A 27,394-nucleotide genomic window follows, 5' to 3' on the forward strand; every position below is an offset into this window, starting at 1 on the left:
TCAAAACTTGTTAAGAAAGCAGATTTCATTCTTGCTTATGACAAAATTAGACGTCTATACGCTGTTCATCAGTCTGCTCATATCACTGTCAAGCAAATATCATGTATCATTAAATTTTGAATTTTTCACTCCCTAGTATGCTCTTCTTTGTAATTATTTACTAGCCACATACCCCTCTAGACAGCGTCATGAACCGGACATTCCTCTGTTCAGCTCCCCTTTGACTTACAAAGTAGAAATGCAACTTCAGACTGTGATCACATTAAAGGCCTGCTATGGTTACTTTGCCATAATCTATTGCATTTCACTTTTCCAAGAGTAGGGGGCAAATCTGCAGTTTTTAGTTATTGTTTAGAAAGAAGTGTAACAGAAATGTGTTTCTTGCAATGTCAAATTTCAGCTGTTCATTTTTCATATCACAGAATATAAATTAATCTATATGCATAATACTGAAAAGCATAATAATACAATGAATAAACAAGAATCAACTATTTAAATAAATATGCAATCCATCATGAAGAAACTTCTGTAACATTGTCTTACTGTAAATTATAAGGGGACTCATAATTTTCAACCAGAATATTTTTTATAGCACTGTGTAATTTACACTGCTTTTACAAGTAGGCCTACATCTCTTCCAAATGACCAACATCTTTACAGTTAATTGTATAGTCATCTTTTAAATCAGATTATCAGGACATATTCTGGGTAAAACAAGCATTGAGTTTGTACGACAAAGTTCATCTTTATCCAGATGTGCACGACCAGGAGTAATGCCAAATTAAACAACGCCTTGTACTAGGAAAGGAGGAGGTCTAAAAGCCATACCGTTTAAAAACAACCTTTGTGTGGTTAGAGCGTCCACTCTGACTGACAGATGAAAATGAAGAGCTGTGTTTTTCTGTATCTGATCCTGCAGGTTTTAGGAGGTTTAGGTGAGTGTGACATGCATCATTTCGTTGGTAAGACATAAAGAATAATTATCTGATGATACTTTGGTAATACTGACATATAGTATTTGATTAACATTTTTTTGTACTTTACATTGCTGAAATCAAAGTCAACAGTTACAACTACAGATAGCACACGTACGTCTCCCATCTGTAAAGCATCTGTTGTTTGCTATTATGTCTTTAATATGTCAGTTTCACACATTATAAATCATAGATATTTTAAAGACATAGTCTCTGTGACATGTGCTATCAGGGTTCTTTGTTTTTATGAATAAAATGTTTAATCTTTGAAATCATTTACCTTTTAACTTTAAAGCCTACAACTAATTGTTTGGGACTATTCTTGTACATTTATAAACGAGTAACAGGACCTCTGTTGTGCAACCATAGGCCTTCCTCTGTTTGAGCTCAGCTCTAAAGCAGATGATGCTCTACAGATGGCCCTCAATCAGATCAATGGACGTTATGCCAGGAATCACCTCTACAGAGTATCCAAGGCATCTGTGAAGAGGGTCAGTATACACGCTCTTACAAAAAAAACGGTTTTATCTGGTAAAACTGGTGTAGGATCTAGTCATCATGGGATTTTCACATTTGACATACCGGTAGTTAACCGGGTCCTTCTAAACCCTGTGTAAACGTAATCTTGGGTTATCTTGATTTATCTTGCTTCACATTTCACATTTCTCAATTTTTTGGGCACATAGAAAAATACATGCACGGATAAATCATGTATAATGAATGCAATATTCCATACTAAAAAAAAAGAAGAAAAATATATTTGTCATTTTGACATCATGCACTGATAAAAATGATTTTGTGGTGAAGTAAATACCACAGAAAAAAAAAAACAATGTAATTTACATGAAAAAAGTTAGTTCAGGCAAGAATAAAAAATAAATAAATTCTATAGTAGAACTCAATTCAATCGTGTAGAAATGAAAGCGTAAATATTAACATTATAAAATTAAGTAAAATTACTCAACTTTTCTGATACTGGTGTTCCCATCATGCACTGGGCCATGAATGATGAGGTTGATTTTCGCTGTTTTCCAGCTGTATTTTATCATTACTTTTGTTGTTAGGATTAGTAATTTGCCATTTTGTGACTCATTTTCTACTCAAATGATACATTCAAACACAAAAACGATCTATCAAATATTACCGTCATTGTGTATTGTCTACCAAGTACTGAGGTCCGCGTTCACACATCCCATATCAAAAGAGAAGACGAGATGACACACACTGCAAGTATTGATTACTTAAACAATTCTGAGTAAATCATATACTTAAAAAGTGCGGTCTAATTTAATGTTAGCTATATTGTTTGAGTGAAATGTTGTTCAAATTGGAATAATTCAATTAAATAGAACAGATATTTTAATCTTTAATTAACTAAATAAAAATGACTTAATTTCTTATGTTACTTTCACTTAACTTAGTTAAGTATAGTTTACTTAATTATAGACGAATCCGGCGAAACTACCGGAAGTAAGCGGGCGCCATACAGTTGCAACTTGCGTCCACTGGAATCAGTGCCGGCGCTATGGGGGGGCATTAGGGGGCAATGCCCCCCCAAATGTATTTTGTGCCCCCCCAAATTGAATTATGATATAATTTACAAAATAATATCAGTTTAATTTAATTCACATTTCAGTGAGAAATAGTACAAATATATGTATACAAACGGCTCATTAGCTGAAAATACAATAAAGCCAACATAAAAACCAGTGTGACGCTGTGAGGAAACCCCCCTGCCGCCCCCCCAATCACGCACGTTAATACTTGAATGAAATGATTTTCAGTTGGCGCGACCGCGCGAGCTTCCTGCATTCAAAACAAAGCAAACAGATGAAAACTCTCCAAAAATGGAAATTAGAAAATGGTTCAATACCACAGTTTCTCCTTACACATCGATTACCCCATACAGCAAGACAACGACAGCCCGCGGCTTTGGTATTTGGTGCTTCTACCGTGCAGTGTAGTCGAGACCGAGACCAAAGACAGTCGAGTCCGAGTCGTAAGTGTAGCTATTTATCTAACTGGCATGTACTGTAATGTTCACTATGTGTTGTCACGTGATGAAACTAATAGTTTAGTTGGCCTAGTTTTTGCGCTGCCCATTGTCCTAAAATGTCACTCACTCCCGCCGTGGAGAAACAGGTGTTTAAGCCTATATTTTCTTGTAAATGGAAATTGTAGAATAATATCTGTGTATGTTGTGGGTGTTTTTATTTGTTAAGGGTGTTAAAGGTTTTATTTGATAAAGGTAACTACATGATGCTTTTTTAAGGCTACGAATGTAAATGCTTATGTTAGAACATAGCAGAATAAAGATGAGTAACTTAGCTTTTTTTTTCTCACTTCCGCCATTGAGATAGCATATAAACGGCTATTCTGTCAGTGAGAGACTGTGTACATGTTCGTTAGCTTTGCTATTATAAAGCTGTGGTCAGAGTCGGTCTTGCAATTCTTTTTTGTATAGGCCTATTTAACCCTTGATCAAATTTCTTGAGTCGCTCGTCTTGCAACAATGTGTAATGTTTTTTATGTGTTTATTGTGTGGGTTGCATTACTTCATGTTAATAGCTAACAGAAAAGGCAGTAGCAATAATAAATATAGGATATCTAATATCGGAAAAAAAAGTCCCCATACCTACCTAGTGCCCACCCATTGAAAATAAATGCCCCCCTGCTAAAAGCGGTCTGAAGCCGGCTCTGACTGGAATAAACAGCCCGCGATTTACGACTGTCACTAACGTTACCCCTTGTATAATGTCGAGTGGGTAAACAGTTTCCGTTATAAATTGTTTCAATGGTGGCAGTAAAATTTCAATTTTGAACAGAAAACATTGTGAATACTCCGGTCGACTGCCCCTGTCTGGTGCCATACGGTTTACACAGTTCCCTTTCAAGGCGGTCACTTCGACATTACGTCATACTGACGTATATGGGAACTACCCCTTTCTCCATTTCCACTGAAATCTTATAGGCTAACGCCAGCTGGAGACAGCTGGCCAATTGACGCAAACATGCAAATGCTGACCGGTCCACGGGCAGTATAAATAGCATGGGCGCGCCAATTGCGTCAGAATCTCTTTCTTCACGCTAGAAGTCTTATTGAAGTCATCGTGGAAGTTGCAATAGAGGTTACTCACCACGTTTCCTCCCCGCATCCGATGGCTGCTACATGCCAGATGTGCGGGTCCTTGACTCGCTCTACCCTACAAGGAATCTACAGAAGACCGCACTCGCGGAACGACAGGTGTGCTGATCTTCCAATGCGCGCCTCAGCAGGGATGAGGCCCACTGCCGCCAGCTGGCCGCTGGTGGGCCCTTTCCCGCCCAAAGTCGAGTGGACGTCGCTTTCTCGACGCGATAGGCTTCGTCGAAAAGGGATCCTAGCACGGACTCTGTGTTCGGTATCTCAGCCCGCCAATCGGCCCCGAACCCGAATGAACCGGTTTCTCACTGTTGATCAGAGGGCGGGACCGGGAATGTGGCGACTCGGGCCACGGAGAGCGCCGCACCAGACAGTGGGTCCTTCCCTGGCTGCCTCTCGGCACCTGCTCAGGCCTTAAGTGCTGGATTCTGAAATTAACCATGTATTCACAGCTGTTGTCGCTATGCCACGGACGCTGTGTCTATGTGCACGCTGTTATGTGCTATATTAACGGTAACGCCAGTGCACCTGGCCAATCTGTTAATCACGATTCACAGTTGTTGTCGCGACGCCACTGACGCTGTGTTTATGTGCACGTTGATATGTCTTGTACTACTGTTGTGCCCTTAAATATTGCCCCGTTTTCCTCAGGCCATTCTCTTCCAATGTATTCACAGCTGTTGTCGCTACGCCACTGACAGTGTTTAGGTGCACGCTATGTGCTTTAACAGTAACTTAGTGCTACTGGCCATTCTGTTTATCCTATGTGTTAATCACGATTCACAGTTGTTGTCGCTACGCCACTGAAGCTGTGTTATGTGCACACTGTTAGGTGGTAATATTACTAACAGTGCAGTTGAGCGGCCGCGCCGTCCTCGAGCCCCGTCCCCGGGTGCCTCGAGCGGAGCGAGTCCCGTGTCTTTCCCCCATCAGGGCGCTTCCATTCTGATTAATCACGTATTCACAGCTGTTGTCGCTACGCCGCTGACACTGTGTTTACTCGCAATGCGCACGGATATGTGCTGTGATTTGTGCCATTATATAGTGCCCTGTTCCTTCAGTGCATATGGCTTTTCTATTACTAACGTTACGTGTTCACAGCTGTTGTGCGATGTATTGATAACGCTGTTATTATGTGCACGCTTCACACTGATGTGTTAACATGATTCATGCCGCTAAAATTGCCCTGTATCTTCAGTGCAACTGGCTTCTGTTCATGGTTGTGCTATGCACTGACGCTGTGTTATTACACTGTTATGTGTGTTATGATGTGCCACGATATTGCTCTGTACCTTCAGTGCAACTGGCCAGTCTGATTACTACATTTTCACAGTTGTTGTGTTGCAACGGGCGCTGTGTTACGTAAGCACTTCACACTGTTATGTGTAGGATTTATGCCAGTATTCTTGCCCTGTATACTTCAGTGCAAATGGCTATTCTAATTACGAAGCAGTGTGTATTCATAGTTGTTGTGCCATGCAACTACGCCGTGTTATGTATTCACTACACTTGGTATGTGTTGAATTTGCCATTGTATATTGCCCTGCTCCTTCAGTGCAAATGGCTATTGTATTTCTACATATTCACAGTTGTGGCGCGATGCAACTACGTTTTTACAAGCTACACTGTTACATGTAATGATTTATGCCTTATATATTGCCCTGTGCCCTTCAGTGCAAATGGCTATTCTATTACTACACTGTGCATATTCACAGTTGTCGTGTGATACAACGGGCGCCGTGTTTATGTACACTCTACACTCTGTGGTGTTATATTATGCCGCTGTACACTGCCCTGTGTCCTTTAGTGCAAATGGCTATTGTATTACTACATATTCACAGTCGTTGCGCGATGCGACTACGTTTTTACAAGCTACACTGTAACACACTGTTACATGTAATGATTTATGCCATTATATATTGCCCTGTGCCCTTCAGTGCAAATGGCTATTCTATTACTACACTATGCATTTTCACAGTTGTCGTGTGATGCAACCGGTGTCCTGTTGATACACACTCTACACACTGTGGTATTATGATGTGCTAATGGCTATTCTGATTATGTGCACAGTTGTGCGTCACAACTGACGCGGGGTACATGCTAACTCACTGATGTGTTATGGTTACGCCGTTAATTTTGCCCTGTATCCTCAGTGCAACCGGCTATTCTGATGTAGCTACTATGTATTCACAGTCGATGTCGCTATGCCTCTGACGCAGTGTTTTTGTGCACACTAATGTCACTATGCTATTGCGTTGCCCTGTATCCTTCAGTGCTCCATGGCTATACTATCCAACTGTGCCTAGTCACAGTTTTTTCGCTACGGCGACTTGCGCTGTTTGCGCGCACACTAAAGCGTAATGCTGTTATGTTGCCAACGTAACTGACCACAGTGAACACATGGCCGAGTGGTAGCACTTTCGGTTAGAACATATAATGACATGGGTTCGAAGCCCGATTAAAATGATGTTGTTCTGCACATATTCATGCAGTTTCAGTCGCTTCGGTGGCCCGCACCGAATTTTTCCCACGGATGTTTAAGTGTACACACTGTTGGGTTATGCTGTTATGTTCTCTTCCTCAGTGCAACTACCAGCTACCCTCTAACTGCATATTCAGTTTTGTTGCTATGGCGACTACACTGCACGTACAAGGACGTGTTTTTTGCTATTCTTGCTCTGTCCCTTCAGTGCAAAACTAGCTATTCTATCTAACCATGCATTCCACAGTTCTGGATGTATGTACGTGACAGAGGTTTTATGCTGTTTGCTGCCTTGTTCCTCAGTGCAGCTTGCCATCCTATTACTTGCATCTTAGTTCTGTCTACACAGTTCTGTCGCTACAGCGACTTACGCTGCATATACAAATGCAAGGATGTGACACTTATGTTATGCTGTCTGTTGCCCTGTATCTTCAGTGCAACTAGTTATCCCAGTCAACTGTGCATTTCACAGTCTCCGATAGGTGGCTGCGATGTAATATCTACACGTGGATGTATTCATGAACAGCGGTGTTGCCCAGTGTCCTTTAGTGCCTATACTGAGCTATCTGCGTTCAATGAGGGAGCTACGGCTACCGATGCTGTTATGTGCATGTGCTACGCTGTTATGTTGCCTCCAGTGCAACTGGCTATTCTACTTTGAATAGACTGACCCTATTCTATTTCTGACGGCGTATATTCACAGTTGTTGTTGCTATGGCCAATGACACTGTGTTTATGTACACTCAGTATGTGTTGATTGCACTTCTTACATTGGCTCGGAACATCGCTATGTTCTACAAGGAAGTGTCAGTTTCTCGTAACCCGCTTGCTGGAATGGAAGAGGGCAAGTGTGGAGGTGGCAAACACATAAGACGCCTGCTGGTTATCAGACCGTCGTGAGTTCCACTCAGAGTCTCTCTGGGTGGGTATATATAATCCAGATTGCGCTGTGCCGCGGTGGAGCTCTGGAAGTACTAGACCTTCAGGATAAAACAGGCTGGTTTTCTGGAAGTGCACCCCAGAGCAGGGTGCAGCTTTCCTGGGCTTGAGACCAGCGCACATGCCGGATTGGGCGATGGTGGTGTCAATATGAAAACTTTAAAACTTATCACCCCCGGTTCACGGACTTGTGAGTTATGGGGGGCCTACGACAATCCCCCTCGGGAAGGTTCTGTTCTACAGACGATTGGCACTCCTGCCCTCAGCTGTGGAACCTTCGTATGTGTCTGCTGCTGAGTCCATAGTTGAGCAAGACACTTCACACTAACAAGTGCTCAGACGAAGCTCTCCCTGAGATGGCCTTACCACCGGCTCTCGCCCAGCGAGCACTTGGAATCCTACGCTCATTCTAGTGACTGATGTCGCATCGTCTTGGACCTGGTGACTGCAGCGTCAATCTCCGTTCGATATCTAGCTACGTTCCGAAGTTGCTTACACCGTTCAGAGCACAGGTGGATCTCTGCCCGCATTATCAGCTGAGCTGTTAGCCTCGCATATGCCGATGCTCAGAGTGATGTTGGCCCTGTAGAGATTTGTGATCTGTAGGGCAGCAGGCTGACAAACCGCTGTTTGTGTGCTTGGTGGATGGTTCTAGGGACGTGCTTTTTTATACAGAGACTCTTCTCTGATTTCAACGCTTTGTTTGCTTAATACCTTCGGGATTAGGTTGCTGGCTGTCTTCTCGGAACTCGTTCAGGGTTCAAGTTTGTTGATCCGCCTATAGCGTTGTGGGTTCAGTGAGTTATTTTGAACTCATGGAACTGTTACCATCAACTGTGCAGTAGTCTTTTTGCGGGGTTACCTTTGCTGCTAACTCTGTGTGTGGCTACTTGGTTATGCAGCTGTCACCGCTATGCTGTTGTCACTGTATTAACTCTTTGCTTTAGTGCTTATGGTGTTGTGCTGCCCTGTCAAGTGCAGCCTTCGCTTCTTTGCATTGGATGTGCAACTTGGTAATGTAGGAGCAGACGTTGGTCTAGTTCGCCTATCCGTTGAGTGCTCCAAGCGGCGTGGCTGGCTTAGAACTGTTGTTTCCTGGGGAGTGTAGCTTGACCCTGTCAGGGCTTATCTTCACTGCGCTCACGGCGGGATTCTATACAGTTCCCATATACGTCAGTATGACGTAATGTCGAAGTGACCGCCTTGAAAGGGAACGTCTCCGGTTACTATCGTAACCTCGGTTCCCTGAGAGGTGGGAACGAGACATTACGTCAACCGCCGTGCTCACCGTTTGATCAGCTGTGCTAGCGTTCAGTCGTGATTCTGACGCAATTGGCGCGCCCATGCTATTTATACTGCCCGTGGACCGGTCAGCATTTGCATGTTTGCGTCAATTGGCCAGCTGTCTCCAGCTGGCGTTAGCCTATAAGATTTCAGTGGAAATGGAGAAAGGGGTAGTTCCCATATACGTCAGTATGACGTAATGTCTCGTTCCCACCTCTCAGGGAACCGAGGTTACGATAGTAACCGGAGACGATTCCTGGGCGAGTACAAGACGCGGACATTCGCGTATAATAACAATTATTTAATGACATAAGTAAAAAAAAAAATAAAAAAAAATGTGATATAGTGATCAGCAAAATCTCCTCTCTTGCTATTTTTTTCTATTCAATTAACATGCTACGATCATTAAATGGCTTTCCTGAGCTAAATGTAACGTTATGTGACATAATTGTTCTCCTGCTGTTATATTGACCTCTTTCCATGGTTTAAAAACACTAATTGGCCGATATTACTTTCTAGTTGTAACGCTACCTTACCCTTGCCCGTTGCAATGTGAAAGTGAGATAAATAATGGACACAAATGAAAAACATGAATTTGTTTATTTGATTTCATTAATTAATTAATTTATTTATTTATTTATTGTTGCCAAATGGACAGATCTTTTTATAGTTTCCTAGTTAGCAAACGTTAGCCTAGCTTGCCAAGCTATTTTCATAAATAATGTGTAAGATCGTTTGTACCTTCATCTGTGACTGGAGGCCACTGTCTAACATCATCAACCCAACAAGTCATTCTGCCTGGCTGTAGCTGTCATCGAGGGTGCCGAGGTTTCTTAACATACCGGTGCATAATGTCTACGCCGGTGTAACAGCTCAGTAATGGCGTCGCCACAAGAAGGCAGCCTACACAGAACGCTCGTCGGATTCGTCTATGAAATTTACTCAAAAATATCAGTGCAAAAAACTTGCCTTGAAAATTTTTTGCCTTGAAGTACATTTACTTATTGTTTGTGACTTTAAAAGTGTGGGTTAGAACGACAATAACCCAGGGTTAAGCATGTGTGAAAAGCCCTAAGATGGAGGTATGGTAAGAGAAGTAAAATGAATAGTTAAAAAAGCTAGGCCAATATCATTAGCAGTAAATACTAGCTTTCATATTGTCAGTGATTGTACTTTGGTAACTAACTGTTGATCATTTGCTTTTATTCATTTTAAGATTGTTCCTCTGGGGATGGACACATATGATCTGCATCTGAGGTTTGGCATTAGGGAGACAGAGTGCCAGAAGACCTCTGCAGCCGACCCTCAGGGCTGCATGTACCGCAAAGGTTTTTTTGTGGCAAGTTATCTTAAGGACTTGATGATTGACATGATTAAGGTCTGGGTTGGCTTATAGATAACTGGTGTTTATAAAACTTGAAGGCAGTTTGTGCCCTTATTTGTATCTTTATAGTGTGACAGAAAAGCTGGTGTGTCTAATGGTGTAGTTAATCTCAGTGCAATTGTACAAGGGCTGTGCACCATTCAAACTGAATTGACAGAGGCAATTTAATCTCTCGCCTATGAATCAGTGTATATCGTGTACATGATTTGGGGCACAGCAGTAAGGATCCTGTCTCACTACACATTTGGACACTGATTACTATTTCCGGCAACATGACTCTAGAACGTCCGTTAAGGGAATTGTGGACTTTTCCTTTTGAATGGTGGGACTATTTAGGGAGCAAAGGTTTCAGTGCACTGCAAAATGTCTGACTCCCTGATAAGTGCCCTGACTACAGAACTAGGGAGCTGATTTGGGCACACCCCACTCCTTTTTGATTCCAATTCAGTGGCTAAACTTAAATTGTGGTAGGATGCAATATGTAAATAATTTGTGAGTGGTTGTAATTTTCAATATAAATTTACCCATTATAAACACACACACAATACACATTATCTAGAAACCACAAAAAATTGAAAGGGAATGAAATAGCGCTTATATTTGTATCTAATGTACAAATTTAATTATTTTATAGAAAATGGTAAAAGAGCTATGACCTATGTACACTATATTTATATATTTTCCCTATTATTTATATATTTCCCTATTCCCTATCATTTAAAAGTTGGATGTCATTAATCTTTTTTTAAAAACAAGTAATGATCTGTAGTGACTGAAATGACTTTGTATAATGGTTTGTAATAGCAGTATAATGGATTTTTATTTTTTTTATTTTTATCTTATTTGATTTCTGTTCATTCCCATTTAGTCTGAGGCAGGGTGCTATATCAGAGCACGAGTGACTCAGGAGCTCAGTCGCATCATCTCTCTCAGATGCACAAAGGCAGACAGCTCGAGCTCAGAGTCCAGTGAGGAGGTGAGTGTGAACATAAAGTGGTTCACCATGGACTTGTAAACAGTATCATTAGTAGATACAGTGTAAGCTGAATTTTAAAGGGCTATGAAACCCCAAAACACTTTTTTTTTTTTAGATATGTACAGGTTGCACATGACTGAAAACAATAATAGCACACCGTTCATCATCAAGGGCAAGGTGGTTTTTTTTTTTAAAGATTTTTTCTGAGCTATTTTGATCTTATATAATGCAAGGTTGAACTAATGTCACCTAATGTGAGGTATAGAGAGACTTAATGAAAGTTGTGACTGACAACAAGCAGGAATGGCCAGAATGATTTGCATCAGTAAATGTAACTTGACAAAAACTATTAATTGACTTGTGCAGAAGCATGTAAACTGTCTAGGATAGTTCAATATTTTTGAATATTAATATTATTATATATTATTTATATAACATTTTGATAAATCCATGACTGAATAACTGATCAATTAATAAAATAATTTGATTAACCTGAAGTTAGAAGTTGAAGAAAGCCGAGATGGGTGATGTGAAATGATTTGATGATGACTTCTTTCTACCAACAGGGGAGACTAGGATTATACTACGATTTAAATCATTTTGGGACTAGAGGTAAACACACTTATGTAATCTTTTTTTTTTTTTACACTTTTATATTTGGTGTATTGTGACCATGTTTATAATGCTCTTGTCATATTTGTAGACCGCACACATTCAACTTTATCACCAAGCATTAATGTGTCTCCACCAATTCATGCTGGCCATCACGACAACACAGAAACCAACCATGTTCGTGCCGACCATTTCAGCAATCACCTGCCATATCACTGACCCGCAGAATAAAATCACAAGAAAATTCTTCATACAAATATTAAGGTGCTACTAATATAAAGCTAAATGAAAAGACTACTGTACTAGGGATTTTGCCACTGGCTACCCATATAATGGGAATAGATACCTGCTGACATCAACCTCCCCAGGAAACCCAAAGAAAAGAAGAGAAACATGGATATCAATATGTATAATTTCATTTTAAATTACACATTTTGCAAAGAGATATGCAGAGCATGATGTTCATAGACCTTAAATGGATCAAGACCGGATACTATAATAATTTAATATTAACTTAATTTAGTCACTTCTCAACAGCCTGAAAAGTTTCATGATATTGTAAATACATTCAATAAACAAATTCTTCAAAAAGAAATGTGGACATGAGATAATATGCATACTAGTTTGAACATATGCCATGTGGCTCTTATAAAAACCATTATAAATTGGTAGTGTAAGATTCTGAAGCTGCATATAATGTCTGAATGGGGAAAATCAGCCAGAATCCTTTGATCAAATCAACAGGAAAATGTAACTTTTATGTAATAAAATGGTCTTTTCTTGTAAGGTGATAATATTTTGATAGGTTGTTTGATACACATGTTATAGAAACTTTTAAGGCATGGCTGTATTCATGACCCAATAATACAGGTTATAATACAGGATATAAGATAAAACTATGTGAATAATGATTGTGTCATTCAGTCACATGACTTAAAAGTCCATCTCTTCATAGGTGAACAATTTGTAAAAGTCAGCTTGAACGTTCACCAGAGGAAGTAAGGTCTAACAAGGAACAGCAAGGCAGTCATTTGTTTTACCTAGACAAAGATACTGCAGCAAGTGAGAATATCAACATTTTAAAACAGGTCTCATAAAAAAAAAAGCAAACATTCCACAGTCTCACAAAACTAGACATTGAGGCAACTCCCTGAACAACTCCTCCTTCATGTTACAATTTTGACAATTACATTTAAAATGCACTTAAAGTGGCTCAAAGAATAATAGTGATCAGAATAGATGCTAGATGTATCCACTGAGCACTGGATCTGCCATACAATTGGTAAACGTCGTGCCGAACTAATATATCAACCAACCACACAGTCTACATCGACCTATACATCTAATAATCCTCAAACAAAAATAGCTATACAATTATTTAAAAAAATGCAGTGTAAAATAACAAAATCTCTTCAGATTATTAAATAATAATATAAAAAGAATATAAACTCAAAATTAAAAATCCCACCCAACCCCAAAGTTGAAAACATTTGTCTTCCCAAAAATCAATAAGATTATTTTATATTATGCAGTTTTGTCTTCCATGCAGTATCAAGGTGTTGAAGTGGAATCACTTAGTTGTTTGAAACTGAAACTGATGCATTGTCACAAAGTCACAAGAAGTTTCAGCTTTACAGAGTCGTTTTGTACAGAACAAGCTGAGCATAATCAACAAAATGATGGCTTCCCCTCTACAACTATGACAGATATGAAATTAGCAAGAAAGAGAGTCCAAGAAAAGTTGAAGTTGTATCAGTTTGTTAGTTTGGTGCTGTGGTCCCGCTTGGGTGGGGCTGGAGGCGGCCCTCTCCGTAGTGTTGCATAGCCTGAGATATTCCCGGACATGAAGCCACTCCCACTGTGCCTCTGTTGGTCATGCAGAACTTCAGGGGGAGGTGGTGGCAAAGCCATGTCATCCATTGTGGCCACAGGGTCCACTTTGTCTCCCAAGACTCGCGAAGACTTGCGTTTCAGTGTCTTGTTTAGGTCCTGCAAGAAGTTGGGTTGCGTGGTGCCTTTGGGAGAAGATGGCCGAATAGGGCCCGCTTGTATAGAAGGTGGTGAGAGGGGTGGAGACTCTCTAATCGAGTTGTTACAGCGAAGTGATGCTGGAGGTTGCGACTTCTTCAGGGAACTCTTTCCCCAGGCAGGCTGGGGTTGTGGATTGACCACAGCTATTTTTGGAGACACACCATTTGGATCACCTGGAAGGGGCGGTGGTGGAGGGAGGTCAGATTCCAGTGGGGGAGGAGGGAAGAATTCATTCTCTTGGGGTGGAGGAGATGGGAAGTCTGCAGTTGATTGGCGGTTCTGATTAAATTTGGTCTGCAAAGCCAAAGGAAGATTTGCCAGATTAAGCTTCCCTGGTTTGGGGGGTGTGCGTGGACCTGTAGAAAGCTCTTTGGAGTGTGAGATGCTGGAGGTTGATAAAGAAGCAGAACTAGGGTTAAACTTGCTCACCAAGTTTCTGCAGGACTCCTGGTAATGGTTGCGTTGAGGAGTCGGTGGAGGTTTCTTGACACCTGCAGCTGAACCAGAGGAGGACTTTCTGATAGGAGAGCCTGACATCAGAGGAGGAGGAGGAGGAGCAGGTGGAAGAGGGCCTGACATTGGAGGAGGAGGGGGAGGGGTAGGGCCTGACATCGGAGGAGGAGGGGGCGGTGGAGGAGGGGTAGGGCCTGACATCGGAGGAGGAGGGGGAGGGGTAGGGCCTGACATCGGAGGAGGGGGAGGGGTAGGGCCTGACATCAGAGGTGGAGGGGGAGGGGTAGGGCCTGACATCAGAGGTGGAGGAGGAGGGCCAGACATTGGAGGAGGAGGGGCAGGGCCTGACATCAGAAGAGGAGGGGGAGGAGGAGGGGGAGGGCCTGATATCAGAGGAGGAGGAGGGGGTAGAGGAGTGTTGGGACCTGGAGCAAGAGGAGGTGGTGGTGGAGAAGGAAAAGCAAGGGTATTCTCTGGTGGAGGTGGTGGAAACTCAGGTGACCGCTGTTGCTGCTGGGCTTGACCTACAGGCTGCCATTTTGGTTTAGCCTTCACTGCAGGTGGGGACTGGGGAGCTTTGTGGCTCTCCGCTTGATTGGCCACTGCAGGAGATGCAAGAGGAAACTGGCTAGCAATCTGTTTAACCAGGGATGGCACTGATGAGGTTTGGCTGGTAAGGGGCAGTGTCTTAGAGATGCTGTGCTGCTTAGGTAGTGTTGGTGGGGGTTGGTTCTTCAATGGTGCTGGAGGTGGAGGGGGAGGAGGAGGAGGAGGAGGTGGCGGCACTGGAACTTGAGGTGATGGAGCTACTGGGGATACTGGAAAAATGCCATGGGAAGTTTTGGGTGCTGTTTGGGTTAGAAATCCACCAGTGAAAGATTTTGGTAAAATTGCTGTTTGAATTGGAAGCTGTGTTGGGGATGGTGGAGGTGGTGGATTTGGAGCTGGAACAACATGTTGTTGAGGAGGGAGTGTAGGTGCAGGTGGTGGGGGAAAGGGGGTCTGATTGGCTGGGGGAAATATGTCCTGGGGTACATTGGAAAATTTTTGAGCAAGAACCTGCTTGAGTCCATTGACTTTGAAAGGTGCCTGGACTGTAGAGAGTGGTGGAGGAGGGGGAAGGCCATTAGCCTGGAGAGGGGGTGGAGGAGGTGGTAAAGGGTGTGATTGGAATGGCACTATGGGTGGAGGAGGTGGTAATGGTTGTGACTGCATGGGCATTAGAGGAGGAGGTGGTGGTGGTGGTAGAAGCTGTGACTGCGTAGGTTTTAAGAGAGGATGAGGTGGTAGAGGTTGTGACTGCATGGGCATTATGGGAGGAGGAGGTGGTAGAGGCTGTGACTGCGTAGGTTTAATGAGAGGAGGTGGTGGTAGAGGTTGTGACTGCATGGGGATTATGGGAGGAGGAGGAGGTGGTGGTGGTGGTGGTGAGGGGGGCAGAGGGGATGACTGTAAAACTGCTGCTGGGGCTGGTGGACCAAGCTTCAAAACAGCCATGGCTGATCCCGGTGGAGGCATTGGGGCAGGTGGAGGTGGAGGAGGAGGAGGTGGGATATTTGCCCCTGGTGGAATATTGTTTGATTGTGGTTTGAATACTGGAGGGACTGGTGGCACTTGCTGCTGGATATGAGGGTGAGGTTTTTGGTGACTTACAGCCTGAGAAGCATTCTGCAGACGAGTGATAGTGCTGTATTTGGCAAACATGGTAGGAGTAGCATGGTGGGGGATACTGGAAATAGGAGGTTGTGGGGGAGGTGGAGGAGGAGGAGGAGGGGGTGGCGGGGCTGGAGATGTTTGGAGTGGTGTCTGTGTTGGAGCTTGGTGGACACTTCCTTGTGACTGTGGATTTGAATGTGCATTTGGCTGTTGCTGTAGGTGTGGATGCTGCTGTTGGGCCACATGATGAGAAGAATGGGTGCTATGGCTTGAATGGGTAGAACGAATTGATTCTGGTCTTGCCTGAACCAAAAACAAAACAAAAAAACATCAAATAAACAAAAATCGATAATGTGTTATATCTTATATTTGTATATCTCCTTATCCAAATACACTTAATTCAGGTCATCAGCTCAGTGGTATAGACTCTAAAACCTGAATTGGGTGTCATAAAAAGGAGATATTTGAAAATGTTTGGGGGGCTTCTACAATGGGGTTGAAAACCACTAGCACACAAGAATAGTCACTCAAAAATGTTAAATTCACTACATGTTTCAGCACCTAATTTCATGTTGTTACAACCCTGAATGACTTTTTCTTCTTTGGAACACAAATGGAGAAATTTAAGATTTTTCATGCAGTTCAAAAAAGAATGAAAACTAAAAATATGAAGATTAAATAATGACCACAAGAGTGGTCCATACAACTTGAACTATATGAACTACAGTATATTCCAATTCTTCTTAAACCACACAGGAACACTGTGTGAAAAAGACCAGAATTTAAGATGCAACTGACTGAAAACCTTAGTTTCTCATACAAAGCTATAAGGGTTCGATATCATTGAATACATAATTGCATCAATTATTACATAATTTATTGCAACTGCATGGAGAAAAGTGACCAGCACAGTCAACAGAATCCTTTTGTGTTCCACAAAAGAAAGAAAGTCACACAGGTTTAGGACATGAAGGTGAGCAAATAATGATGGAATTTTCACATTTGTGTCAAATTTTCCTTTAAATAATTGGTTCATCTTGGTGTTTTATCAAGAGATTAATTGAAGAAAGTGGCAGGTAAAGAGCAAAGATGTATCTCTCCAGAACAAATAGAGAAAGAAGAACTCACCTTTGTGCTCTCCTCTATCTGAGTCCCTCTCTTCCAGGCCTCAGAGAAGATTGAACTGACCACACTCTGGGAGCGGGCATGGGAGGATGAAGTGCCATCGGACATACCACTGTCTGTCTGGCTAGAGTGATTTGACTGCGACTCTTTAAGCAAAAACAGATTAAATATTAACAATAACCCATACACTTACAGTAATGCAAATCAGTAAAATCACTAATATTCCATTAAAAAGGATATTCTCCAGAACTGCCAATGTTTATATTTCTAGAAATTTCAGTAGAAAAACATGAAAAAAGTGTATAAAGGATAAGTCAGTAGCCTGGTTTCGATTAAAGAATTGCGCAAGAATTTCGCGATATTTCCGAAATGTCGATAAAAAACTATTGCGAAATTATGACATTTTCATTAACCACTGTTATGCGACTAAAACAATTTTTTCCTCTGGTGATAAGTCATTTCCAAACATCATGGTAACGCATGTTGGCAGGGGTGTAAAGTAACGAATTACAAATACTCACATTACTGTAATTAAGTAGTTTTTTTCAGAAATTGTACTTTTTTGAGTAAGTTTAAAATTGTGTAATTTTACTTTTACTTGAGTACATTTTAAGTGATGGATCGGTACTTTTTCTCCACTATTTTCCATTTGTTTGTGGTCATTAGGCTACTCGTTACATGCTTGTTTTAATTTTATTTTATTTTTATCCATCAACGTGATTGGATCGAGTCATCGGTCTCGTGACTGTCATCAATTCAAATTAAGCATAGAAAACTTTAACCGCCTATTCCTGTTACTCGTGACTGCTGTGGAAGTGCATTCTTCACGCATCAATGGGCTTTATGCCCAGCTGCACTACTTCCTGAACTTTAGCCAGCTCCTTGTTTCCTGTCTGCCATTATTGGCCAAATTGATTAATTCAGGTGTACCTGACCTCAGTAGTCATGGCAACAATAATCAGACACACCTGAATTAATCAATTTGTCCAATAATGGCAGACAGGAAACAAGGAGCTGGCTGAAGTTCAGGAAGTAGTGCAGCTGGGCATAAAGCCCATTTAATCCAGATATCAGCGTCTTCCTCTAATATGCTAAGGTACATTTCACATTTCTGCTTAATATGATATTTATATAGGCTGGCCTGTCTACAGGGCCTAACATTTGGTCTGAGGTTGGGGAATTGCGCGACGAGTTCATAATGCTGTGAATTCCCCGCTCCCATTTACTTCACAATCACATTATATAGAGACGCACGTCACGATCTGTGCACTGCCGCGTCTCGCGCTCGCCATGCCGCTCAGAATCGGTGCACCATGTCGTTAACTTGAACTGCATTTCTTAATCAGAAATTAGCACAGCTCGTTAATAAACAACGTTTTTGATTGATCCATTATACGATCCGTCTTCATTTGGCAAGTGCACTTATGCGCAAAAACATTTTTCATGTTGAACTTTTTTTGTTTTGTTTGTAGATGCTGCTGATAAAACTTCAGAGACAAAGAGACAAAGTGTGTTTGTTTGTTTGTTTCTTTTGTAAAAGTTTCTTGGATATAACTTCCCTATTTAATGCTCAATTTTCCTTACAAATTATATTATCAGCATTACAATGTGAGTAAATGTAGCCGTGTAAAATGTAAAGGATGATGTGCCACCCTTCTAGAACAATGTGCATTACGTTTAAATTGTAACATATTTAATAGCGTGGAATTAAAGTGTGTAATTAGTGTTAGCTCACTATCTTAGCCTTTTTAAGTGCATTAGTTGATGTAGTATGATAATATTAGTGATTCTCATTTATCAAAACACTGTTTTGTACACAAACATTGGTACCGTTTTGGAGAGAAATTGGGTATTTTTTAATCTCTCTTTTTAACCCATCTCTTGGTGTGTGATGCTGCTGAACTATCATATGAGTTTCTAAAGGTTTTTGAATTCTTTGCACAGTTATGAATATTGATATTTTATGTGCAACAATAGCATGCTCAGGCTCAGTGGCTTTTCGCCTAATTTTAAATGCTTTTCCCCCCAAATAATATGATTTAATGCTTTTTTAAAAGATGGATATTCTTCAATCTTTCTTACAAAGAACAAAATATAATGTGAGTTACAGTATGTGCATTTTTTTTTATATAAATTGTAATATAAATTGCACAGTGTTTATTATAAGGGGTAGAATCCGCACCTCAGTACTCACTACTCATGAGTACTTTTAAATAAGCTACTTTTTTACTCTTACTCAAGTAGCCTAGTTTTTTGGACAAGAACTTTTTACTCTACTCACACTACATTTTTTGGAATGTAATGGTACTTTTACTTGAGTACGTTTTTGGGGAGCGCGGGGCACAACCTAACGCGGGGTTAAATGTAACACGGACCGTTTACATAGTTCGTCAGGATCAAACAGGTGTTCTGACAATTTATGCTACCCATCGAGATTTCCTTTTTCGACAAGGCAGCAAAAATCGACAGAACACCGGCCATCTTTCCGCTATTTTTCTCTTGCTGCCAGAAGACGGTCTCCCGCGAATTTGCGGAAAGTTTTAATTATATTTCGTGAAGATACTGGACAAAGAGTGTTTTGACACCATGAATAGTAATTTTTTTCATCATAGTTTTTTTTTCGGTTTCTGAGTTGGGTGTATACTTTTCCAAATCTAACTGTATATTGCCTTAATCACTGTCTTGTTGGCTCAAACATATAGCAATGTTTTGAAACATGTCAGCTATTCCTAGCGACTGTTAGCTAGGGTTAACATATGTAATACACAGCGGGGTTAATTCTAACAGAGTGTTACAACTAAGCCTCCAAGTGTACAATGAGAATCAAATGAAAACGGAGCCACACAACTTTTCAGGTTTGAGTGTACATTTAACTTTTTTAGACTTTCACAAACAATGTTGGGATTTAAAATGTTTAAAATTTAGTGCACTATGAATGATAACTTGTTTATTTATAAAAAATATGGCCTGTTATTAATGCAATAAACCCTTTAAATTTTTATTTTAAGCTCATTTGTATTATCATTACTGTTATTAATAATAATAATAATAATTGTACATCATGCAGCTGCCACACACAAATCTAATTTAATTGAAATTACAATATTTATAATTTTATTTATTATTATTTATTGCAAAACTATGCAGCCCTTTTCTATGTCTCTATCCATGATATTGATCCATAATAGAAGGATGATTGGATGAGGGATATGTATGGATATCTGTCTATACAGATGCACAAACAATATCAAACTATACAAATAAAATATTACTGAATTATGTGTGTTACACACAAGTGTTACAACTAACCCCTCTGTCTGTTACAATTAACCCCGCATATGGGGTAAGTTGTCACATTTGCACTTCTATCACTTTCAGTCCAACTGTACGAAAATGGTAGGTCCTAGAAAAAAACTTTAAGTGTTCATTTGTAGCAGAGATGTGTATGTTGCTTGTGTAAAAAAAGTATTAATCTAACCTAATTATTTTTTAATTAATTGAGCCAAAACCAAAAAGCGTTAGGTTGTGCCCCGCTCTCTCCAACTCTTTCCACCACTGCATGTTGGTACTGTAGGTTTACATATATCGCATACACATATTTTCCATTGCAATTTTGCAAAATATTCCTTTTTCAAACTGCCTGGAAAACTCACCTCATAAAAGCGTATTTGCAATGTATGTGACTTTTTGTGAAATTGCCGTATTTTCAATTCGCAATTTAATTTGCGCAATGTAAAGGGCAATGGAAATTGTAACTCAAAGTAGGTTTGAGTTACTCACCAGGTATACTGACTGAGCTTGTTCCTGACTTGGTGCTGGTGCTGGAGAGAGAAGACCAGTCATAGGCAGCTTCAGTGCGCTTCATGGCTTCCTGGTAGTTCACATACAATTGCTTCCCATACTGTGCATAAAACACAATGGGCAGAGATTAGGCTTAAGAAATTTCTAATGTGAGCTCTGGCAACAAGTTATTTTTCAAATACAGAAGAATGTTAGTTGTATAAATAATTTGGCCTATTAACTTGTACTAGAAGAGCACGTTGAGTGGCCATAGGTTTATATAAATTCATTAATAAAACAAAGGACAGGAAAAGCCATGGTATTACCTTGGCAATACGAATCCCATTGACCCATTGGTGTAGAGTTCTGACATCATCACAGCACAGGTATTTTATGTATTGTGACTTCTTCTGGATCTGAGGGTGCTGTGGGCACAATCAATAATGTTACCAAGACAATGAAGAGGACAATTGTTCAATTTATTTGGCTTGCTAATACTTATGAACCACTAGAGGGCAGCAACAAGAGTTTATGGCCTGGAGGATCACTGAGGCCCCCTAGTGGAAGTCTAAAGCAGTTACGTTCATTTTTGAAAACATGAGTTTTTAATAAGTAACTAGATAAGACAGTTTGGGGTGTGAGTCTGTGTCATGTTTTATTCTTTTTTTTTTTTTACTCATACATTGAAAAACCCCATTATAAAATCCCATAGGAAAATCTCGAAAGAACCAGCAGTGAATTTTGGTGCGTCCAAGTCATCTCGTAAAGATCGTATTTATGAGTTGAACGCACATGAATGCCACCGCAATGGTAAATACGTGTGGGAAGCTCGGGATTTTCTTTAAGCCCCGTTTTTTACAAGTTGGGGAAGTGTCAGTGAGAAACACCACAATACTTAAAGGTATTTATTAACAGTGATATTGTCAGGCTTAAGTTTGCAGTTGTTCATAAATTAATTAAAAACATAAAAAAGCAAAGCACACGCTCGAGGTCAGTATTTCAAATCCTCTATGATTCAAGGCGCACGGGAAGCGCGCTCATTATGCACTCACGGGGAGCGCGCTCATAAACTTTTCAGTATGGGAGTGCACGTGCACCCAAACACTTGTGTGTTTTTTCTCTTCTCTGTAAATAAATCTTTTAGCAGAGCTACAGCAAGCGTTTTTCTGGTGGAAATACATTAGCTACTAAAACTTCTTTGTCGTTGTGGAGAGCGCAGTGTAATGAGTGCATGGTTCTATAGCAACGACATCGACAGCCATGGGAAAATCGGTACGAATTTTACTATTATTAATAAAAGATAAGCTACTGTGCATTATAAATGTCAGGAATGTATCTTTATTGACTCATTCTTTTTATAGAGATGATTTAAATGCTGAAATATGAGGTTTATCTTTTTATAAAACCTTTTTTTTGTTAACCTTTTTTAAAGTTTTGTAGGTAAGATAAAAGACACTCCTTTAAAACAAAATTTTAATGTTATTAACTTGGTGAATTGATTTCACTGTGTATTAGGCTTTTTGAACAAGATTCTGTGTATGTGATGATTTTGGTCACTATATTATCTAATAATTTTCATAATGATCAACTAAAATCAACTTTAATTATGTGTTTTTACAGTAGCCTATAATATGCAAAGTGTTTTTATTTTTTTATTTTATTTTTATTTTTTTTCGGGGGGCGCCCCGAAGAGGGTCTCGCCCTGTGTGTAATTCAAAGTAGAACCGCCACTGATCTTACTCCAACAAAAGTGACTTGATCACACCTGCCGTCGTTCCCACCTCGTAAGTACGAACTTCCTAGGAGGACTTGAACGCACCATTAGACTTCCGGGATCTGACATCACTCAATTACCAAATGTTTGAGTACAGAGTTGTTTCATTAGCTAAGGTTTGTTGAGATGCACTGCCATTCAAAAGTTTGGAGTCTATCAGATTTTTTTAAATGTTTTTGAAAGAAGTCGCTTATGCTCACCAAAGCTGCATTTATTCACTGTTTATACAATAAAAACAGTGAAATACTATTACGAATTTTAAGTAACTGGTTTCCATTTTTAATAGATTTTAAAATGTATTCCTGTGATGGCAATGCAGTTCCCATTCAGGGAACTTCGAGCTGCGTGTAAACGCCGTGGGAACGCCTCTGCGTGACGAGTCATGAAGCACGTATGAAATCTGTCCAATAACGAGACGGAACGTCATAGGCGGGGTGACGTATCGACCAGGAAACTATAAAGCATCTCCGAAACACAAGCGCAACAGCTTCTGAGTCTTCACAAGCGCTCTATGTATGAATATTGTCTGTCTGTCTGATATTGTATATATATATATATTGGAAATATGGCGAGCAAACAACAGCAGAATTTCAGAAAGTGTGTTCATCCCTGCCCTCGCTTCATCACGGGTGGGGATACACACGATCTGTGTGTTGTTTGTTTGGGAGTGCAGCATGCTCAGTCGGCTCTCGAAGGGGCCGGCTGTGAGCACTGCGAGTGTCTGTCCATGAAGACACTTCGCTCCCGCCGGGCACTCTTCGAGGAGAGTGGTTCGGTGCGCGCTCCCCGCGGCTCGGGTCCCGCTGCTGCCGAGGCACAGCGAAGGCTTGCGTCGTGGGGTTCGCAGATGGATCTATCAGCGGGGATTGAGACGGGCCCCGCCCTTTCTCTGCCCTTACCTGGTAGATCCAGTGCCTCAGTTCTCGCTGCGGGGGTCCGCGTTGCGGTTTCTCCTGCCCGGGCTGAGGCGCCATCACTTCAATTATCCAGTTCTGAGGAGCTGGATGTTGAAAGTGTGGATGCAGAGTCTATGGACTCAGTGGAGATCGGGGACTCGCCATCCCAGTCTCCCGCGAATGTAGAGCTGATGGAGGTTTTGACTCGGGCTGTGGAAAAATTAACCATTGAATGGCCAGTTGAAAAACAAGAGTCGAGAGTAAAAAGTAAAATGGATGAGAGATTTTTAAAATCACACTCACTACCTCCACGCCGGTGTTTGCCATTTTTTCCCGATCTACACACCGAGGTGTGTAGATCGTGGAACAAACCAGTGTCAGCTAGAATTTTGACACAACAGACCTCTATGTACGCTAATATTGCTGGGTCTAGGGGACACGGTTATGGGGCGATGCCGAGGATGGAGGAAGTTTTGGCGAGCCATCTTTCTCCTGAGACGGCATCGTCTTTTAAAACACCGGCGTTGCCCACCAAGCCACTCAGAAATACTTCGGTTTTGGTGGGCAAAGCTTATTCAGCGGCGGGACAGGCAGCATCTTGCTTGCATACGATGGCCATCCTCCAGGCGTATCAAGCAGATCTGCTGAAGGATATGAGCGAGGGGGAGGTCGTCAGCACTGACGTGATTAATGAGCTGCGTCAGGCGGCAGATATTTCTCTCCGTGCCACCAAGGAGACGGCCAGATCAGTCGGCCGCTCTATGGCAGCCCTGGTGGCCACGGAGAGGCATTTATGGCTAAATCTGGCTAATATGAAGGAGAAAGATAAAGCTTTTCTCCTGGATGCGCCGCTGTCGACCGAAGGTCTTTTTGGTGGTTCTGTGAACGCAGTGATTGAGAGATTCCAAGAGGGAAAAAAGCAGGCAGCGGCGCTCCAGAAATGTCTCCCCGTCCGTACTCATCCTTCGGGGGCTGCTGGGCGAGAGCAGACCCGCCCGTCGGGTTCCTCGCATAGGGCGCAGCAGAAGAAGAGCGTCGCGTCTCGGGCTCCTCCCCAGCAAAACTGGGCTGAGACGCGGCGTTCTCAGGCGAGGTCTTCCCGGGATAGAACCGATCTGAGGACGGTTATTGTCGCCAGGAAGGCTTCGTCGAAGAAGTCCTGACGCCACTGGTGTCAGGCTACTGAGGGTGGTCCCCACCGTGAGACAGAGGTGTTCGCCGCTGAATCCGGCGCCCGCTCTCTCTCGGTGCCCTTAGGGGTTCGTTCTGCCAACCCTGCCTGTAATGGGGGGTGCAGACGGTCCCAGCGAGCTATTTCCCGAGGGACGCTCGTTTGCTCCGAGGAGCGATACAGAACGGTCGTTGAACCCTGCCTGTGCGCGGTCACAGGGCGCTGTTTCTGTTTTAAAAACTACTCCAGAGGCCAGTCTCAAAAGACTGGTACCCTTAGTAGAATTTCTGGTAGAATGGGGAAGTCTTCCAAATATATCTCGTTGGGTCCTGCAGACTATCGAACGCGGGTACGCGATCCAGTTCAGGTCGCGTCCACCTCGTTTTCGGGGGATTTTGCCCACAGTGGTGACCCCCGAGCAGGCTCTGGTTATGGAACAAGAAGTGAAAGCTCTGCTAATGAAGGGGGCGATAGAACGAGTTCTTCCTCCCGACAGAGAGCTGGGGTATTACAGCCGGTACTTCATTGTTCCGAAGAAGGATGGGGGGCTGCGCCCGATCTTAGACCTGCGCCTCTTAAATCAGTCAGTAGGGAAGCTCAAGTTCAAAATGCTGACTCTTAAGCAGATCGTGTCACAGATCAGGTCCGAGGACTGGTTTGTCACGATAGACCTAAAAGACGCGTACTTCCATATCTCCATCCTTCCGCAACATCGGAAGTTCCTGAGGTTCGCTTTTGGGGGCGAAGCGTACCAATATCGGGTCCTTCCATTCGGCCTAGCGTTATCTCCTCGAACCTTCACGAAATGCATGGACGCGGCCTTGGCTCCGCTGCGTCTCCAGGGCATTCGCATTTTAAATTACATCGACGATTGGTTGATTCTGGCTCAATCAGAGCATCAGGCGATTCGGCATCGAGATGCCGTCCTCGCCCACATCAGAAGGTTGGGGTTGAGACTCAACGCCAAGAAGAGTGTGCTTTCGCCAGTTCAGCGGACCACTTTTCTAGGCGTGGTATGGGATTCGACGACGATGCAGGCACGTCTGTCGCCGGCTCGTATAGCCTCGATTATCTCGACTGTCACGCAAGTGAAGCTAGGCCAGTCACTCACTGTAAAGGAATTCCAGAGAATTCTGGGTCTGATGGCAGCAGCATCCAACGTGTTACCGTGCGGCCTGCTGTACATGAGACCACTACAGTGGTGGCTCAGGACCAAGGGGTTCTCCCCGAGGGGAAACCCGCTCCGCAAGATCAAGGTCACGCGACGTGGTCTCCGTGCCCTGGCTATGTGGAAAGAACCTTGGTTCCTGTCCCTGGGACCTGCGCTGGGAGCTCCGTGTCGCCGGGTAACGGTGACGACGGATGCCTCTCACGGGCTGGGGAGCGATCATGAGTGGTCGCTCGGCCCGCGGGCTGTGGCAAGACCATCATCTCCGATGGCATATAAATTGTCTAGAGATGATGGCGGTGTTTCAGGCTTTGAAACACTTTCTCCCAGACCTCAGAGATCATCATGTTCTTGTCCGGTCAGACAACATGTCTGTGGTCTCTTACATAAACCACCAGGGGGGTCTGCGCTCACGTCCATTGTACAAGCTGGCGCGCCAGATCCTGTTGTGGTCCCAGGGGAAACTTCGGTCGCTGAGAGCGATTTATATCCCAGGATACTTAAATCGGGGAGCGGACATCCTGTCGAGGCAGGGGCCGAGGCCCGGGGAGTGGAGACTTCACCCCGAGGTGGTGGAGCTCCTTTGGAGACACTTCGGTCGGGCCGAAGTGGACCTCTTTGCGTCCAGGGAGAACTCACACTGCCCGCTGTGGTTTTCCCTGAGTCCTCCAGCTCCATTGGGGCTGGATGCGTTGGTACAGGAGTGGCCGAGGGCACCCCTGTACGCTTTTCCCCCGATTGCTCTGCTCCCAGGGGTTCTGGAAAGGATTCGCCAGGAGGGGGCCAGTGTACTTCTGGTGGCCCCCCGTTGGCCAACCAGGGTATGGTTTGCGGACCTGATTTCCCTTCTCGAGGGTCCTCCTCTGGAGATTCCGGTCAGGAGGGACCTTCTGTCTCAAGCGGACGGGGGGATACTCCACCCCCGTCCGGAACTGTGGAGGTTGTGGGCTTGGCCTCTGAGGGGGCCCAGCTCATAGATTCAGGTCTCTCGACTGAGGTCGTGGAGACCATCCTCCAGTCCAGAGCCCCATCCACGAGGAAGTTGTATGCCTCGAGGTGGAAACTGTTCACCTCTTGGTGTGGAGAGCGACAGTTGGATCCAGTTAACTGCCCGTTGCCGGCAGTGCTGGAATTCCTTCAGGAACGCTTCTCCACAGGGTTATCGTACTCCACACTAAAGGTGTACATGGCGGCCCTATCTGCTTACCATGTCCCTTTGAGTGGAGCTTCTCTTGGGAGACATCCCCTGGTAACCCGTTTCCTTCGTGGTATCCTGAGGCTGAGGCCGGTAGTGCGTACGAGGGTACCGACCTGGGATCTAGCGGTTGTGTTGGAGGGGCTCTGTTTAGCCCCTTTCGAGCCCATTGATGAGGTGCCTGAGAAGTTTCTTACTCTCAAAACCATCTTTCTCCTAGCCATCTCTTCCCTAAAGAGGATTGGAGATATTCAGGCGCTGTCGGTTTCCCCCTCGTGCTTGGAATTTGCTCCCGGTAGGGCGAAGGCTTTCATCCTCCCTAGACCGGGGTATGTTCCGAAGGTTCCAACTA

General features: G+C 42.9%; 2 protein-coding genes across 7 annotated transcripts in view; one reads left to right on the plus strand and one right to left on the minus strand.

Annotated features, from left to right (window-relative positions):
- The first annotated feature begins 826 nt into the window (after nt 1-826).
- Nucleotides 827-12,388, plus strand: spp2 (secreted phosphoprotein 2). The gene is made up of 6 exons (XM_039672011.2): nt 827-935; nt 1,344-1,465; nt 10,038-10,160; nt 11,074-11,181; nt 11,748-11,793; nt 11,885-12,388. Exons 1-6 carry the CDS (start codon nt 878-880, stop codon nt 12,010-12,012), a joined length of 585 nt encoding a protein of 194 aa, XP_039527945.1. The 5' UTR covers nt 827-877; the 3' UTR covers nt 12,013-12,388.
- raph1b (Ras association (RalGDS/AF-6) and pleckstrin homology domains 1b) overlaps nt 11,073-27,394 on the minus strand; it is a 181,991-nt gene continuing 165,669 nt past the window's right edge. For all 6 annotated transcript variants that reach the window (XM_039672003.2, XM_039672002.2, XM_089132243.1 and 3 more), the window contains 4 exons: nt 21,165-21,263; nt 20,839-20,959; nt 17,062-17,204; nt 11,073-16,236 (listed from right to left, as the gene is read on the minus strand). In XM_039672003.2, the coding sequence (XP_039527937.2) occupies nt 13,546-16,236; nt 17,062-17,204; nt 20,839-20,959; nt 21,165-21,263 (3,054 nt within the window). In that variant the 3' untranslated portion in view covers nt 11,073-13,545. The remainder of the gene's footprint in view (nt 16,237-17,061; nt 17,205-20,838; nt 20,960-21,164; nt 21,264-27,394) is intronic.

The sequence above is a fragment of the Pimephales promelas genome, chromosome 6 (assembly GCF_988280905.1).
Source record: "Pimephales promelas chromosome 6, fPimPro1.hap1.1, whole genome shotgun sequence".
Classification (NCBI taxonomy): Eukaryota; Metazoa; Chordata; class Actinopteri; order Cypriniformes; family Leuciscidae; genus Pimephales; species Pimephales promelas.

Bases quoted from the DNA above. Each gene is read 5' to 3' on its own strand.
- spp2 (XM_039672011.2), top strand. From the start codon at position 878: ATGAAAATGAAGAGCTGTGTTTTTCTGTATCTGATCCTGCAGGTTTTA. The intron at 936-1,343 runs GTGAGTGTGACA...GTGCAACCATAG, and splicing joins GCAGGTTTTAGGAGGTTTAG to GCCTTCCTCTGTTTGAGCTC. The intron at 11,182-11,747 runs GTGAGTGTGAAC...TTCTACCAACAG, and splicing joins GCTCAGAGTCCAGTGAGGAG to GGGAGACTAGGATTATACTA.